The 18,051-nt window shown below is 45.7% G+C and overlaps 1 protein-coding gene across 1 annotated transcript in view; it reads left to right on the top strand.

The window, feature by feature from the left end:
* The window catches only part of crtac1b (cartilage acidic protein 1b), a 292,080-nt gene that overhangs the window by 233,120 nt on the left and 40,909 nt on the right, over positions 1-18,051 (top strand). The window contains 1 exon segment of the mRNA XM_073027043.1: positions 16,019-16,155. Within this exon segment, the coding sequence (XP_072883144.1) occupies positions 16,019-16,155 (137 nt within the window).

Below are 18,051 nucleotides of genomic sequence, written 5' to 3'. Positions count from 1 at the left end.
CGAGAAGGAAGGGAGAAGACGCTGGACTAAGAAGGTGGGGGGGAGGGGAAGGAGGACAAGCTAGAAGGTGATAGGTGAAGCTGGGTGGGAGTTGGGGGGAGGGGGGGAAAGAGTAAAATGCTGGGAAGTCATTGGTGGAAAATATAAAGGGCTGGAGAAGAAGGAATGTGATAGGAGAGGAGAGTGGACCACAGGAGAAAGGGGAGATGGATGGGCACCAGCTGGAGGTGATAGGCAGGTGAAGAGGTAAGAGGCGAGAGTGGGGATGAAAAGAGGGGAAATTTTCCTGGAAATCAGAGAAATTGATATTCCTGCTATCAGTTTGTGGAGGTTGCCTAGTCGGAATATGAGGTGTTGTTCCTCCAATCTGAGAGTGACCTCATCGTGGCAGAAGTGGACCAATATGTCAGAACGGGCATAGAGATAGGAATTTAAAATGTTGGTTACCAGGAAATCCTGCTTTTTGTGGATGGAACAGACGTAGACATAAAAGCAGTCCCCCAATCTACATCAGGTCTCACCAATGTGCAGGAGGCTGTATCAAGAGCACTGGATACAGTAGATGACCCCAACAGATCCACAGGTGAAGTGTTGTCTCACCTGAAAGGACTGTTTGGGGCTGTGAATGGGGAGAGTGGAAGGGGAGAAGTAAAAATTTATTTGTTGGTAGGGTTCCGTTGAAGATGGCAGTTGTGGAGAAACTTTCTTTACATTTCTGTCTATCTGTCTCTTCCTCTACTTCTCTGTTTTTTTCCATCTCTCTCTCTTTAGTAATTGTTCTTCCTTTATCAGTCTGATGTGTTATTGCAGCCATTCAATGCAATACTACGGAAGTACAGAAACCATGTAGAGAGAACTTTGTGTATCTTCTGCCTGAGGGACAAAATTGTCATGAACATCTGTAAAAACAGAATTTCTTCAATACCCTGGAACGAACAATATCCGGCTTCTGCCCCCCTTCCTTAACAATCCTGACAAAGGGTCTCAACTCAAATCATCAGCTGTTTATTCCCCTTCACAAATGGTACCTGACCTGCTGAGCTCTTCCAGCATTTTGAGTGATTCGTTCAAGATTTCTTGCATCTGTGGAATCTCTTGTGTTCTGTATCTTATTCAGCTTGTTTATTGTATCCAGGGACCCAGTCTTCCCAGGTGAAGTTTATTGTATCCAGGGACCCAGTCTTTCCAGGTGAAGTTTATTGGGTCCAGGGACCCAGTCTTTCCAGGTGAAGTTTATTGGGTCCAGGGACCCAGTCTTCCCAGGTGACGTTTATTGTATCCAGGGACCCAGTCTTCCCAGGTGAAGTTTATTGGGTCCAGGGACCCAGTCTTCCCAGGTGAAGTTTATTGGGTCCAGGGACCCAGTCTTCCCAGGTGAAGTTTATTGTATCCAGGGACCCAGTCTTCCCAGGTGAAGTTTATTAGGTCCAGGGACCCAGTCTTCCCAAGTGAAGTTTATTGGGTCCAGGGACCCAGTCTTCCCAGGTGAAGTTTATTGGGTCCAGGGACCCAGTCTTCCCAGGTGAAGTTTATTGGGTCCAGGGACCCAGTCTTCCCAGGTGAAGTTTATTAGGTCCAGCAACCCAATTGGCCTAGGTGAAGTTTGTTGGGTCCAGTAGCCCAGTCTTCCCAGGTGAAGTTTATTGAGTTGAGGGAATTTTTCCAGTTGAGTGAACTTTATGTGATACTCCCAGAAATGGAACTCTGCTGTAGTCCAGGGGAGGACCTGCACGTTTACCTGCTCAGCATCTTCCAGCAAAACAAATTATGCTTTACTCAGAATTAATCAAAGTCCCTACCCACTCCGGACATTCTCTCTTCTCATTCCTTCCATCAGGTTGAAGACACAAAAGGCTTAAAGCACATACCACCAGGCTGAAGGGAGGTTTCCAACCCACTGTTATAGGACTATTGAATTGTCTCCTTGTATGATAAGCTGAAGAGTTCCAGGGAGAAGGAGGGAAAGTGGAGTTGGAAAATTAGCCATGAATGAATGAATGACAGAATAGATTTGATGCGTCAAATGGCCTAATATAGGAGTAAATTTAGGCCATTCGACCCATCAAATCTATTCGTCTATGGATGTTCAGGGCCCTGAATGGTCCCACCTCTTCACGTCTCCCATTTTGAGATCTCTTCTGCTTCTGGCCTCTTGATATCTCTTGACGCAACCACTCTACTGTTGCTACTGTGCCTTTCATTGCCTGGGCCCTGGATTTTGAAACCAGTCATCCTTTCTCCCAGCCTTAAAGATCCCACCAGTTTGAGTGAGTTTTTATTACCCTACCTCAACGGAACGATGGTGCAAATACCTGAAAAGAAAACATACCACCAGGCTCAAGGTCAGTTTCTATTCCACTATTGAACAGTCTCCTAAAATGGATTCTTGACCTCACAATCTACCTCGTTCTGTCCTTGCACCGTGCTTTCTCCGTAGCTACTACACTTAATTCTGCATTCTGTTATTGTTTTCCCTTGTACCATCTCAATGCACCATACAGTGAATTGCTATGGCAAGCTTTTCACTGTATTTCAGTGCAGGTGAAAATGATAAACCGATTTACCAATTTTATTTACCATGTCGGTCAGCATGGACGAGTCAACCTGGAGGACCTGCTTCTCTGCTCTATGACTCTTATGACTTAGTGAAGAAGAGAATTACTATAAACTGATTGCAGCTGTAACACTTTATTCTGCAGTCTGTTATTGTTTTACCTTGTACTACCTCATTGCACCGTGTAATGTATTGATCTGTCTGAAGGGTATGCAAGACAAACTTTTCACTGAACCTCAGTATAGTTCAAAAATATGAGAGAATGTATACAATATACAACCTGAAATTCTTGCTCTTCACAGACACCCACAAAAACAGAATGCCCCAGAGAATGAGTGACAGTAAAAATGTTAGAACCCCACGCACAAGTAATGACCCTCTCCTCCCCCACTCACTTATTTCAGCAAAATAGCATTAGCACCTTCTACCCACCAAGCAAGCAGTAGCAAAGCCCCCAAGAGAGCCCATGATCTGCAGTACAACAAAATCTAATCGTTCACCCGATAATTCGACATACCATGGACTCTCTCTTTCTCACTAATAAAGGGACAGAGAGGTGTCACTCAGTGAGAGGGGAGACATAAACAAAACTACTTAAGGTGACAAAGTCCGCTGCGTCACTTTTCTCAGTGCTCTCCGACTTGAGGAAATCAATCTACCAATTTAGCTTTATTTTTGTGTTATTCCACTATGGCCTTGCCTGAGAGTATTTGTTCCCAACCTGGAGTCAATGGACCCCTTGCTGAATGGTATTGGTCCATGGCAATAAAAAGATTGAGAACCCCTGCCTTAGAGGAAGGAGTGCTGACCTAATTGCCACCTTGTGACTACTCAGGAAGGCAAATTATTGCCTACAGATTGGTCTGCTTATTTTCAGGGGGATGCACTAGCACTGGAGACAGTTCAGAGAAGCCTAAAAGCACCTACCACTGGGTTCAAGGGAGGCTTGTTGACCGAGGGTGTTGAAGGTGGAGAAGTTCAGTAGCTTTAAATACCTTGGCAGCGACATATCAGAGGATTTGTCCCAGGAATGGCACAAAAGTGCCATCACAAAGAAATCACGCCACGCCTTTACTTTCACAGAAGTTTGCACAGATTCAGCACGTCACCGAAAAATTATGTAAATGTACAGTGGAGCATATCCTAGCTGGTTGCATCATGGCCTCATATGGAAACACCGATATCCAGGAACTGAAAAGGCTACAGAAAATGATGGATACATCAAAGGCAAACTTCTCCCCACCTCTGAGCACGTTCACATAGAGCGCTGCCATAAGAAAGCAACAATCAGAAATGGCCGCCATCCAGCCCATGCTCTCTTCTCAGTATTACCATTGGGTGGAGGTCCCACACCACCAGGTTCAGGAACAGCTATCACTACAACCATCAGGCTCTTGAACTGGCGTGAATAATCACTCACCTCAACACTGAACTGATTCTATAACCTACGGATTCAAGGACTCTTTACAACTCATGCTCTCATTATATGTTTTATATATATTTGCACATTGGTTGTCAGTCTTCATTTATATATAGCTTTTCACAAATTCTTTATTTTTCCTGTAAAAGCTTGCAAGAAAATAGATCTCAAAGTAGCATGTGGTAGCATATAAGTACTTTGATAATAAACTTATGTTGAACTTTATACTTTTGAAGGAGACACCAGCTTCAGGTTCAGGTTTGATTCTAGTTACCAGTGTGCAATGAAATTCCTCATTCACGTGAACCGTACAGAGCAAGCAGTGTGCGTGGTGATAAAAAATAGAACAAGAAATTCGGCAAGGAGCACAGTACAACAGAATGGCGATGAACAGGCAGCAGATCCTAGAACTTGGTGCAGCTGAAGGAATTTCACAAGTCAAGCAGCGTCTTTGGGGGAAATGAGATTGTCGATGTTTCAATCCTGATGTTAACTGGAGATATTGATCCAAACTGCATGTTCCAGATCCAAACTACATGCTGCGCCAAATGAAAAATGGACTCGGCACAGACCAGCTGTGAAGCATCAAGGAATAAGTAGCAAGTGAAAGGGGGAAAAAAATCCTTCAAAATAGCTAGATTATATTTTGACTATGAAAAATAGTTGAAATCAATATCTGTCTCTATAATAATATTGGAATGAGCTGCCAGAGGAAATGGTGAATGCAGGTTTGATTTAAGTTTGTTGACTGCAGCTCTACCTTCAATTATAATTCCAAGCAGGTGCATCACCAAAAAATTTGAACAAGTACTTCAACTGGAGGGGTATGGTGGGCTATCATCCAGGTTTGGGTCGATGGAACTACGCAGAGTAACAGTACAGCACAGATGAGATGGGCAGAAGGGCCTGCTTCTGTGCTGTATTGCTCTATGACTCAATTAACTATCCCTTTGCCTTCCCGGATGCTGCTCTACTCACTGTGTTCCTCGAGCAACCTGTCTTTTGCTCTAGAGAAGGTTGATTCCTTGTATATTTTTCACAGTGGCACAGCAGATAGTGTAGCAGTCTGACAGTTCTGATGACCCAGTTTAGTCCTGACCTCGCTGCTGTCAATGTGGAGTTTGCACCATTTCTCTGTGACCCTGTGGGTTTGCCCCGGGGTCTCTGTTTTCCCAACGACGTGTAGGGGTTGATGGGTTAATTGGCTGCTGTAAACAGCGTGATTGATGGAAAAGTGGGAAGGAAAGATTACAGCAACATTGGGGGAGGGAGTCAGGAAAATGGGAATGTTTTGTGAACTGACCTGCTCTTTATGGGCGGAGAAACCTCCTTCTACATCACATGGAAATATGGAGAGTCATTGCTCCAGTTTTCCTGCTGGATTTTCTTGCCTTAAAGGAGATTTTGTCTAATGAGGATAGGTTGAGCCAGTTAAGGCTTTTCTATTTTGAGTGAAGGAGGGCGGGGGTAATTTGATAGAAGTGTACAAAATGAGGCATAGATAGAGTGGACAGCTAGAAACTTCAATGCAGGGCAAACTTAACTTATACCAGGGGGCATAATTGGAAATAATTTAGAAGATAAGTAACACACACAAAATGCTGAAGGAACTCAGCAGGCCAGGCAGCATCTATGGAAAAGAGTAAACCGTTGGTGTTTCAAGCCGAGACCCTTAATCAGGCCTGAAACGTAGACTGTTCATTCTTTTCCATAGATGCTGCCTGGCCTGCTGAATTCCTCCAGCATTTTGTGTGTTACCTTGATTTCCAGCATCTGCCAGTTTTGTTTGTGGAAAATGTGTAGCTCTGGTGGTTGATGGTTGGGTTGAGTTATTCTCCGATCTTGGCAATTTACTTGCAAATGTTTCAGCACCCTGCCAAGAGACATTGTCAGTGCACTGTTGATGATTGTGGTGTGTAATCAGAATGCTTGGCCATTATGTGCTTGTCAATCAGCTGATTGGACTACACGGTGGAGATTCAGTTGTGATGTGAGGATGAAATCTCGTCGCTGATTGGTTGTGCAGTGAACTTTGTATGTTGTGGTCTGGAAATATACCTAATTGGCTCATAAATGGGATTGAGGTCTACACCTCGATGGCATGAACATTGACTTCTCTAACTTCCGTTAATGCCCCTCCTCCCCTTCTTACCCCATCCCTGACATATTTAGTTGTTTGCCTGTTCTCCATCTCCCTCTGGTGCTCCCCCCCCCTCCCCCTTTCTTTCTCCTGAGGCCTCCCGTCCCATGATCCTTTCCCTTCTCCAGCTCTGTATCACTTTCGCCAATCACCTTTCCAGCTCTTAGCTTCATCCCACCCCCTCCGGTCTTCTCCTATCATTTCGCATTCCCCCTCCCCCCACTACTTTCAAATCTCTTACTATCTTTCCTTTCGGTTAGTCCTGATGAAGGGTCTCGGCCCGAAACGTCGACAGCGCTTCTCCCTATAGATACTGCCTGGCCTGCTGTGTTCCACCAGCATTTTGTGTGTGTTGTTGTTTGAGGTCTACACATTCGTTTACAAAGTTGTTTGTGGAAAGCAGTGCTTCTAGAAATTCTCTTGCCTGCCGCGTGTTTGCTTGCGCCATGACCTTCACGATGCCCAGTCAAATTTATGCCCCTCTTGATCTCCATGGGCAGAGACGAGGGAGAGTTGGTCATGCCACTTTACAGCCAGTTGGTGTTCATGGATCCTTGTGGATAGTTTTCACCCAGTCTGGTCCACGTAATGTTTGCCATAGTCCCCACGTTGGATTTTGAAGACCACATGGTCTTGTCCAATGACTTGGTTTGTTCTCTCCTCAACATTGCCATCGGCTTATGCACGACTGAAATTCTATGTTCTTGGAGCAGCCAGGCCATCAATTCTGAGATATTTCGAATGTACGGAAGGACAACTTGTTTGGTCGCTTCTTGATTGGTGCACTGTCAACCTCATAGAGATCTTTGCATAAAGTTCCGCGGGAATCCGTTTTGTGCAAATACTTTAAAGAGATGTTGCTCCTCTTTATCCTTTGGTGTGGACAAAGTTTTGACACAACTTTTCTTGTGTGCATTTGGATGGGTGCTGTGATAGTTAGGATCGGATCTGTATGTGTTCCTTTACGATAAGCGGGAAGTTTCCCAAGTACCACCTGTGTTGCTACTGACAAGCACATAAAAGAATGTCAGTTTCTGTTTCCATTTGTTATCATTGAGCACGCTGTTGATTAGTTTATAAGTTATTTCAGTTTCACTGTGTTTTACTGTGACAAAGGCATCATCAACGTAATGAACCCAAATTTTAGGGTTTATAATTGGCGACACCGTCTTTTCTAACTTTTGCATGACGGCTTCTGCAATGAGCCCGGAGATGGGCGACCCCGCTGGTGTCCATTTCAGCTGTTTGTAAAGTGTGCCATTAAATTGAAGGTGCATGCATAAGCAGAATTCTGCTAGTCTACACCTGCCACCTTTGCTTAGGCTCTCACCATTTCGTTCTTCATCGGGGAGCAGTTCCAGTAGAGTTACTTTCGCTAAGCTAAGATCGATGGGAGTGAACAGAGAGGTGACGTCAAACTGCATCGTTGTTTCATCCTTGTCTGAGCACGTGACCGACTCTCAGCAACACACACGAAATGCTGGAGGAATTCAGCAGGCCAGGCAGCATCTGTAGAAGTGGGTACAGTGACATTTTGGGCCGAGACCCTTCATCAGGACTCCCTAGTCTCTGCCCATGAAGATCAGAATCAGGTTTAATATCACCGGCGTATGTCATGAGATTTGTTAACTTTACAGCAGCAGGACAATGAAATAAATGATAAACAAATACAGAGAAAAAACTGAGTTACATTAAATATATATATATGTCTATTAAATAGGTAAGTTAAAATCAGTGTTGCAAAATAACAGATAAAAAAGTAGTGACGTCGTGTTCACGGGTTCAATGTCGATTTAGGAAGATCGAGGGGAAGAAGCTATTCCTGAATCTCCAAGTGTGTGCCTTCAGGCTTCTGTACCTCCTTCCCGACGGTAACAGAGAGCATGTCCTGGGTGATGAGGGACCTTAATGATTGATGCTGACTTCCTAAGGCACCACTCTTCGAAGATGTCTTGGATATTACAGAGGCTGGTACCCATGATAGAGCTGACTAATTTTACTACAAGTTTCTGCAACTTATTTCTATCTTGTTCAGTAGCTGCCCCCCCGCCCCCCCCCCCATACCAGACGGTGATGCAGCCAGTCAGAATTCTCTCCACAGTACATTTTCGAGTGTTTTAGTTGACAAACCAAATCCCCTCAAACTCCTAATGAAATATAGCCGCTGTCTTGCCTTCTTTATAGCTGCATCCAGGTTAGATCCTCAGAGATATTGACACCCAGGGACTTGAAGTTGATCATTCTCTCTACTTCTTGTCCTTCTGTGAGGATCGGTTTGTGTTCTCTCGTCTTACCCTTCCTGAAGTCCTCAATCAGCTCTTTGGTCTTGCTGATGTTATTGCTGTGACACTACCCAACTAACTGGTATATCTCAGTCCTGTACACCCTTTCATCACCATCTGAAATTCAGCCAACAATGGTTGTATCACCAGCAAATTTATAGATGCTATTTGAGCTGTGCCTGGCCACAGAGTCATGGGTGTAGAGAGACTAGAGCAGTGGGCTAAGCACACACCCCTGTGGAGCGCCAGTGTTAATTGTCAATGAGGTGGTGATGTTATTTCCAGTCCGCCCAGGTTGTGGTCTTCAGGTTAGGAAGTCGAGGATTCAGTTGTAGAGGGAGGTACAGAGGCCCAGGTTCTGTACCTTTTCGATCAGGTCTGTAGGAATTACGGTGTTAAATGCTGAGATATAATTAATAAACAGCATGCTGACATAGGTATTTGCGTTGTCCAGTTGATCTAAGGCCACGTGGAAAGCCATTGAGATCGCATCTGCTGTAGACCTATAGGAAATTGCAGCCGATCCAGGTCCTTCCTGAGAAGGTGAGGCAGCTCAGCTTCATCCTCTTTGGCACTGGTACAATTGTTGCTCTTTAGAAGCAGGTGGGGAGTTCCGACTGTAGCGGTGAGAAATTGAAAACGTCTTTGATTACTCCCACCAGCTGGTTGGCACGGGTATTCAAAGCCTTACCAGGTAGTCCATCGGGCCCTGCTGCCTTGCGAGGGTTCACCCTCCCGAAAGATAGCCTGACGCCAGCCTCTGAGGCAGAGATCACAGGGTCACCGGGTGCTGCAGGGGTCCTCGTAGCTGTGGTTTTATTCTCCCTTTCAACGCGAGCATAAAAGGTGTTGAACTCGTGTGGTAGTGAAGCATCACTGCCATTCATGCTGTTGGGTTTTGCCGTAGTAAGTAATGTCCTACAACCCTTGCCAGAGTTGCCGTGCATCTGATATTGCTTCCAACCTCTCCCAGAATTTTCTTGGCTTTGAAATAGCCCTCCACAAGTCATACATGGATCGCCAGACTTAAATGTCACAGATTTAGACTTCAGCAGACTACGAACCTCCTGGTTCATCCACGGCTTTAGGTTTGGGGATCGAGAGGGACACAAATTCGACTGGGCATCGATGAAAGTCATGGCACAATTGACCACGTGGCTTGTAAGAGAATTCCTAGAAGCGTGGAATCCTGTGAACCATTCTGTAAACAAATAGGATCCCATATTTATGAGCCAGTGTGGGCAAAATTCCGGACCTCAATGCACGAAGTTTGCCATTGATAAGTATACAATGGCCAAGCATTCAGGGCACATCGCAACAAACAGTACGCTGATGATGTCTTTTCACCTGGTCAGGAACCATTTCAAGATTGGAGAATGAATCAACCCGACCAGGAGGCATAATTTTATGGTGATTGGAAAATGTACAGGGGGAAATGTCAGAGTTAACACACACAAAATGCTGGAGGGACTCAGCAGGCCAGGCAGCATGGATGGAAAAAAAGTACAGTCGACGTTTCAGGCCGAGACCCTTCAGCAGGACTGGAGAGGAAAAAGCTGGGGTGTAGATTTAAAAGGTGAGGTAGGGGAGAGAGAAAAACCAGGTCGTAGGTGAAGCTTGGGAGGGGGAGGGATGAAGTAAAGAGCTGGGAGGTTGGGAGATGGGAGTCAGAAGGCCATGGAAGAAAGAAAAAGGAGCAGCAGAGGGAGTCGATGGGCAGGCAAGGAGGTAAGGTGAGGGAGGGAAAAGGGGGTGGCAAATGGTGAAGGGGGGAGTGGTGGGATGCATTACTGGAAGTTTGAGGAAGTTGGGGGCTACCCAAGAGGAATATAAGGTGTTGTTCAACCTAAGTGTGGCCTCATTACGATGGTGATTTCGGAATGAGAATGGGAAGTGGAATTAAGATGGGTGGCCACTGGGAGATCCCGCTTTTTCTGGCAGATGGAGCATAGGTGCTTGGCGAAGCCGTCTCCCAATCTACGTCGAGTCTGACCGAGATACAGGAGGCCACACCGGGGATACCGGGGACAGTATATGACCCCCAACAGCCTCACAGGGGAAGTGCCACCTCACCTGGAAGCGCTTTTTGGGGCCCTGAATGGTAGTGAGGGAGGAGGTGTAGGGGCAGGCGTGACACTTGTTCGGCTTGTAAGGATAAGTATCAGGAGGGACGAATGGACAAGGAAGTCGCGTGGGGAGTAATCCCAGCGGAAAGCAGAAAGTCGGGGGTGGGGGAGGAATAGATTGCTGCCTGGCCTGCTGAGTTCCTCCAGCATTTTCTGTGTGTTGCTCAGATTTCCAGCATCCGCAGATTGTCTCTTGTTTGTAATGTCAGAAGTAAGTTTTTTTTACTTAGAGAGTGGTGAGCGTGTGGAACAGCCTGCCGTGGATGGTGGTGGAGGCAGATCCATTAGGGGCATTTAAGAAACTCTTAGATGGCTTCACGGAAGATGTAATTACCAGGAGAGCCTGGACAGGCTGGGGCTTTCAGCACTAAGAATGGCACAGCCGAAGGTTGACACAAGAAAGATCATTCAGTTCATGAAAGATTTTAGTGTAAGATCAAGATCAGATAAGTGCATCTTTATGAGAATGTTTCTACAATTTGCATGAGAGTGCTGCAAAGACTTGAGAGACTGAGTTTTACAGAGACGCTGCATAAGAAGAAGAAGAAAGCCCTTAACTCCGAGTGGAGTCATCGGGATGCTGTCATGACGGTGGTTTTTTTAAGCAGGCTTTCTTGTTTTTACGAGGCCGAGTTGCTAGCTCGACTCTCAACCCGGCACGGATGGAAAGCGTGCAAGGGGGCCAGCTGGATTCGAACTCAGGAGCCTTCGCTCCGGAGTCCGGCACTGATGCCACTACGCCACCAACCAGCTAGAGGCTGCATAAGCAAGGACTTTATTCCTTGGAGCATTCGATACTGAGGGGTGACCCTGTGTTAAACCATGAGGGACATAGATAGGGTGAATGCACTCAGTCTTTTTCTCGGGGAAAGAGGCATCAAAAACAAGAGGGCCTACATAGGCTTATGGTGAAATGGGAAGTCTTAAGAAAGACTCAGGAAACAACTTTACCCAGAAGGTGCTCAATATATGGAACCAACTGCCAGAGGAAGTAGTTGAGACAGATCCATTAACAACATTTAAAAGACATTTGAACAGGTATAACCATATAACAATTACAGCACGGAAACAGGCCATCTTGGCCCTTCTAGTCCATGCCGAACGCTTACTCTCACCTAGTCCCACTAGCCCGCACACAGCCCATAACCCTCCATTCCTTTCCTGTCCATATACCTATCCAATTTTACTTTAAATGACAATACCGAACCTGCTTCTACCACTTCTACTGGAAGCTCGTTCCACACAGCTACCACTCTCTGAGTAAAGAAATTCCCCCTCGTGTTGCCCTTAAACTTTTGCCCCCTAACTCTCAACTACATGGTTAGGAAAACCTCAGAGGGATATGTGCCAAATAGGCCTATCTTGGCTGGTATGGATGAGTTGGGCTGAAGGGCCTGTTTCTATGCTGTACGACCGCAAGACTCTATTGCTATATATTATTTGTAAACTTTGCATTATTTTTTAAACATTACTCGTTGCTCGCTTAACCGTGTCGCTTTTAATGTGGTTTACTCGTCTGCCACAGCCAAGTCGTAGTTCATAATTTTGAAGTTTGCATTATTCAGATTTAAGACCATGGTCACAGATTGAGCTAAATGACTTTCAATTTTTCTATTAAATTCTTTCAGATTGTGATGACTGTTCCCTGAAGGCCTCTTAACTACATGTTCATCTGTTAACCTCTTCTCATTACTCAACACTTGATCTCAGATAGTCTGCTCCCTCGTTTCCTCCCCAACAGACTGGTCTCGATATCCATCTTACATAGCAGGTCAAAAGGTCAGACAGAATATTTTAAAAAAGCTGGAAAAATTGGCTAAAAAATTAATAAGGAAATATGAGTGGATCAGATTAAACTTGCCAGTAAAATGAAAGCAGATCGAATTTCTTTCGAGGAAGAATTTATCAGGCAAGGGGTGCTCCCGTAATGCGAGTTCAGGGAATTATTAATGAGGGGAAGGAGGCTGGGGATTAAAGCAGTTTTTTTTTGCATTTTCTTCGCCTAACGTGCCAAAAATAGCTATAGTTTGGGAGATGGTAAGTAGGAACTAGGGGAACGTTGTACTCATTGGGGCAGTGGTGTTGGAGCCACAGGCTGACAGATCTCTCACTTGTCCTGAAGGACTTCATCCAAGGAAGGCTGGTGAGGGAACTGATGGATTTGTTCTATTTCAATTTGCTAGGTTTGTTGTTTCATTAAAAGGGCACTTGGCTTATCCAGCAACTTTACTCAAGGAGAGAGAGAGAGGGAGGCAGGGAACCACAGTCGGTTGGTCAGATCTAATCTGTATTGGATTGTGGGCCTGGTCTGCCACTGCTCACCCACAGACCTCGCCCTTCCTCATCCCTTCCCATAGACTGCAGCTGTCCCCACACCTCATCTGCCATATACATTCCCTCCCCTCTCCTCCACCGTCCCCTCCCATCAGCCACAAACCTCATCCTTCCCTGTCCCTGCCATTACCATTCAACGCTCCCCTCCACCCTCCCCTCCCCTCTCCCCTGCTGCACCCTCTAGCCTCCACAACACCCTCCACCCTCCTCCCCTTCCCCTACAGCCTCCTCCTCCCTCTCCTACACCCTCATCTTCAAACACTATTGCCACCACTCTCCCCTCACCTCCAATTTCTCTTGCCTCCCATCTGCCCTCCCCTGCCACACCCCACCATTCCTTGCAACCCTCCCCCTTGCCTCCCCTGCACGCTCCCCCACCTCCGCAGTGTCCATACATGCACCTGTCCCTCCTCCATAGCCTCTCCACTCCCCACACCCCTCTCCTTTGCTGAAGATGCCCATGCAACCTCCCTCACCATCCCCTCCTCTCCTCACCCCAGACTACCCAACTCACCTCTTTCCCTCTCCCTCACACATCTGAAACCCCCACATCACCTTTGCCCCAACACTGTCCTCTCTCCACCGCTCTTTGCCCTCTTCCCCCATCCACACACAGTTTCCTCTGCTCTGTAAGCTCCCCACGCCACCCGTGGCATGCCGGAACATTCCATTCCTGGGATCCTGGTCACTCCCAAGTCCTGGGCTCTCGACCAGGGTGGCATCTGGGGATGGAGGAAGGGACAAGGTTGAGGAGATTCTCCAACAACCAGAACTGCAGGGAATTTCTCTTTAAGAATCTGGTGTTGCTACACTAACATCTCATGTGTGTTTGATGGCGAATGGCCATAAATGTAAAGATTTTAATTAAACAACGGACTATTAATCTGAATGAGAGTAGATTGGAAACTGTTGATTAAAAGCAGATCTCACAAATCTAATTAATCGGCATCTTTTTCTCTTGACTCAATGAATATTAAGAGCACTGTCTTATCCACATCCAGTCATATAAATAATATTTACTGGGAAAGCGTTAAGTATGTAGGTCTGAGCACAGCAATAACTCTTTCTCCGTCTTTCTCAATCCAAATACCCCACAATCACCCTCCTGATCACAGGACACTCGTCTCCTGAGATTCCCATCCTACTGTCCGATCCCTCAGGTTCCTCAGCCATCCATACCTACAAGTGGCTCCTTCTAATCCCCTGCCCCCTGCTCTCAATCCATCTCTATTCGCTCATGTCCTCTCTTTCTATAGACTTTGTTCCTCTAATCTTATCTCTTTCATTTTCTCTTTATTCCTATCTCTCAATCTTTATCCCTCCATCTGTCACCATCCCTTTGAATTTTTATTTCTCCATATGTTTCTCATTATTTATATCTCTCCATCAATCTCCTTCCCATCTCCATATTTCTATCCCTCCACCTCTATATTCTCATTCCTATCCCACCCATCTCCACCCGTCTCCATTCCAATCTTCCTATTCCTGTTCCTCCATCTTTATCTGATTTTCATCCCTCAATTTCTATCTCACTCTCCTTTTCTATCCTTCTCTCCATCACTTTCCCTCAATCCCCATCTCTCTTTCCCAGTCTTTCTTTCTCCATCCCCTCATCCTCACACCTTTCTCCATCTCTTCCCCTTCTCTCCAACTCTTCCCATCTCTCCATAGGTATTTCACTTGGTGGGGGCAAACCGGGACAGGACAGGTACAGTGAACGGTAGGGCACCGATGGGTACCGTAGAACAGCAGGATCTGGGAATTCAGATCCATAATTCCTTGAAAGCAGTGTCACAGTAGATGGGTCATAAAGAGAGCTTTTAACACACTGTCTTTTCTAAATCAAAGTGTTGAAGCCAGGAATTGGGATATTTGGTTGAAGTCATTGGTAAGGCCAAATTTGGACTATTGTCTGCAGTTCTGGCCACCTACCGATCAGAAAGAAATCAATAGGATTGAAAGAGTTCAGAGAAAATTTACAAAGATGTTACAAGGTCTTGAGGACCTGAGTTATAGGGAAAGACTGAACAGGTTAAGCCTGTATTCCCTAGAGTGCAGGAGAATGAGGGGAGATTTGATATACAAAATTATGAAGAGTATAGATAGGGTAAAGGCAAGCAGGCTTTTCCCACTGAGTTTTGGTGAAACTAGACCTCCAGGTCATGGGCTAAGAAATAAGGGTGTGAAATATTTCAGGGTATCTTAGGGGGAACTTCTCACGCAGAGGGGGGTGTGAGTGTGGAACGAGATGCCAGCCGAGGTGGTGAATGCAAAATTTAAGAGAAGTTTGGCTAAGTACATGGATGGAAGGGCTGGTCCTGGTACGAGTTGATGTGGCTAGGCAGAATAAGAGTTCAGTATGGACTAGATGGAGCAAAGGACCTGTTTCTATGCTGTAGCACTCCATCTCTGTGACTCTATGACCCTTCTTTTTCCCCTTTCTCTGACACTTTGGCAACCAAGTAAAATGCAAGCCATCCACGTTCGATCTCCAGAAAACCATCTTAATGTAAAGTGGCAATTCTGGAACAAACTTAAATCAGTGAAGGACACTCAACTGTTGTGGCAGGGCATGGATGCTATCAGTTCCCACAAAGTGAGATCAAGTGACAACAAGGCTTTGCTCTCAGATAAGCTCAATGCCTTTTATGCTCCCTTTGATTGTCAAAACATGAAGGAACCATCACGGACAGACACGCCCCCCCCCCCCCCCACCCCAATGATCCTATGCTTTCAGTCTCTGAGACCAACATGAGGATGTCCTTCATGAGGGTGAATCCAGAGAAAGCATGCAACCGAGACGGGGTATATGGCCGAGTACTAAAGACCTGTGGTGGTCAACTGACTGGAGTGATATATTTAACCACTCGCATTGGCAGTCTGACATACCCACCTGCTTCAAGCAGGCTTCAATTATACCGATGCCCAAGAGGAACGTGGTGACCTACCGAAATAACTGTTGTCCAGTGCACTGGCATCTACTATGATGAAGTGCTTTGAGATGTTGGTGATGAAATGTATCAACTCCTGCCTAAGAAGCAGCTTGGATCTGCTCCAATTTGCCTACCGACACACACCCCCAGGGTGACATCTTTGTGCCCGGGCATCATGGGTCCACCAGTTATTTATTCATCGCTGAGTCCGACCTTGTTTTTCCTTCAGAACATCGCCACGCAGAAGTTTGCACTGCCCTCTCCGGTTCGGACCGTGATCTCAGCTGACTTCGACAACGACCAAGACCTCGAGGTGTTCTTCAACAACATTGCATATAGGGGGTCCTCAGCCAATCGTATCTTCAGGTGGGTCCTTCCTAACTCAGCCCCCTGCTCCAGTCCTTGCAATGATCCTTGCAACTATGGTTAATCGGAATCAAGATCGGGTTTATCATCACTGATTTTATTTATTTATTTATTTAGGGATCCCGCGCGGAACAGGCGCCTCAGCACTGCCCAGCAACCCGCCTATTTTAACCCTAGCCTAATCACAGGATAATTTGCAATGACCAATTAACCATCTAACCGGGTCATCTTTGGAATGTGGGAGGAAACCCAAGCACTAGCAGGAAGGGTGTACAAGCCCCTTACAGAGGACCCTGGAAATGAGCCCCAAACTCCAACACCCTGGGCTGTAATAGCATTGTGGTAACCACAATGTGACTGTAGAGCTTGTAACCATGGCAACAACCCCTTCACCCAGAAATAGCTGGATACTGTGACAAACTGTACGTTGTTTTCAAACACCCTTTAATTCTAATTTATATTTTTACAAAATAATATAATTTAACAGATACAGCACCCTCCAGCTGAAGAAATTCCACTTCATCTCTGTTCCCTCTGGTCCTAGACTCACCGACTATAGGAAACATCCTCTCACATCCACTCTATCTAAGCCTCTCAATAATCAAAATCTTCCACATCTGGCTCTAAGGAGAAGCATCTTATCCCACTGCAAAGAGGGAAGAGGTAAAGGCAGGGGATAAATCCTCTGTTGGCAGATACCTTGCCTGTTCACGGACGTTTTATCCACTCTCTGTCTCAAAGATCGAATACCATCTTTCTTTCCCTCCTAGTCTTGGCTTTGTGCTGCTTTTCATTCTGTGATTTGACCGTGTTCTCTGATATTAAAATATGGATTGAATTCACTCCTCGGTCCCAGTGACAAATGTCTTTGGGCCCAGATGAGATGATTTTCAATTTGCTGAGCTCTGATCACAGTCCCTGTGTTTCTCCCTTGCACTCAATCCCACTTTACACTCAGCCTGTCACACCGTTTGGTGCCTCTATTATACATTCACTAAAGGTTTCTATTTTGAAGGAAACATCATAGAGTCAGAATCAATAGAGCAGGGTTTCCCTGCCTGGGTCCAACAGACCCCTCAGTTAATGGGAGGGGTCCACAGCATTAAAAAAGGGCCAAGAACCCCTTTGGACCATCAAGTTCATGTCAGCCATTGTGCACCCTTTTCCACTAATCTTCAGAACAAAGAATAATTTCTTTAACCCGAGGACTGTGAATGTGTGGAATTCAGTGCTGCGGAGGCCGAGTTATTGGGCAGATGTAAAGCGAAGGTTAATAGGTTCTAGGTTAGTCAGGGCATCACAGGTTATGGGGAGAAGACAGGAGAATGGTGCAGAGAGGAATAGTGATGTAATGGCAGAGCAGACTCACTGAGCCATGTAGCCTAATTCTGCTCCTATGTCTTATGGTATTGTCTTAATCTGACAGAAAGTCAATTTGGAGACACAAGACACAGCAGAAGATGGAATCTGAACAAGAAATAAAAGCAGATCATTGAATTAACTCATTAACTCGGTCAATGTTTTGGGTCGAGACCCTTCATCTATGCTGAGGGATAGATGGGATATAGTCAGTGTAAAGAGGTTTGGTTGTTTTACTGAGGCAGTGAGAAGCGTAGACATAGTCCATGGAGAGGAGGCTGGTTTCCATGATCTCCAGAACTCTGCAGATCCGTGCAATGAGTTAGTCCATATAAATGTGTTTCCTTTTAACCAATTGATTTCTAAATTGTCAGAGTGTTTATCTGAGATCTGTAAGCTGTCAGCTGTCATTTTTATAAGCGACCCCGCAAATGCTGAAAACGCAGAGCGACACACACACAAAATGCTAGAAGAACTCAGCAGGTCGGGCAGTATCCATGAAGTCGAATAAAGAGTCACCATTTCGGGCTGAGGCCC

This window comes from Hemitrygon akajei, chromosome 23 (genome assembly GCF_048418815.1).
Source record: "Hemitrygon akajei chromosome 23, sHemAka1.3, whole genome shotgun sequence".
Taxonomy (NCBI): Eukaryota; Metazoa; Chordata; class Chondrichthyes; order Myliobatiformes; family Dasyatidae; genus Hemitrygon; species Hemitrygon akajei.
Note: the sequence above shows the minus strand (reverse complement) of the source record. Positions and strands in the feature narration are given on the sequence as shown.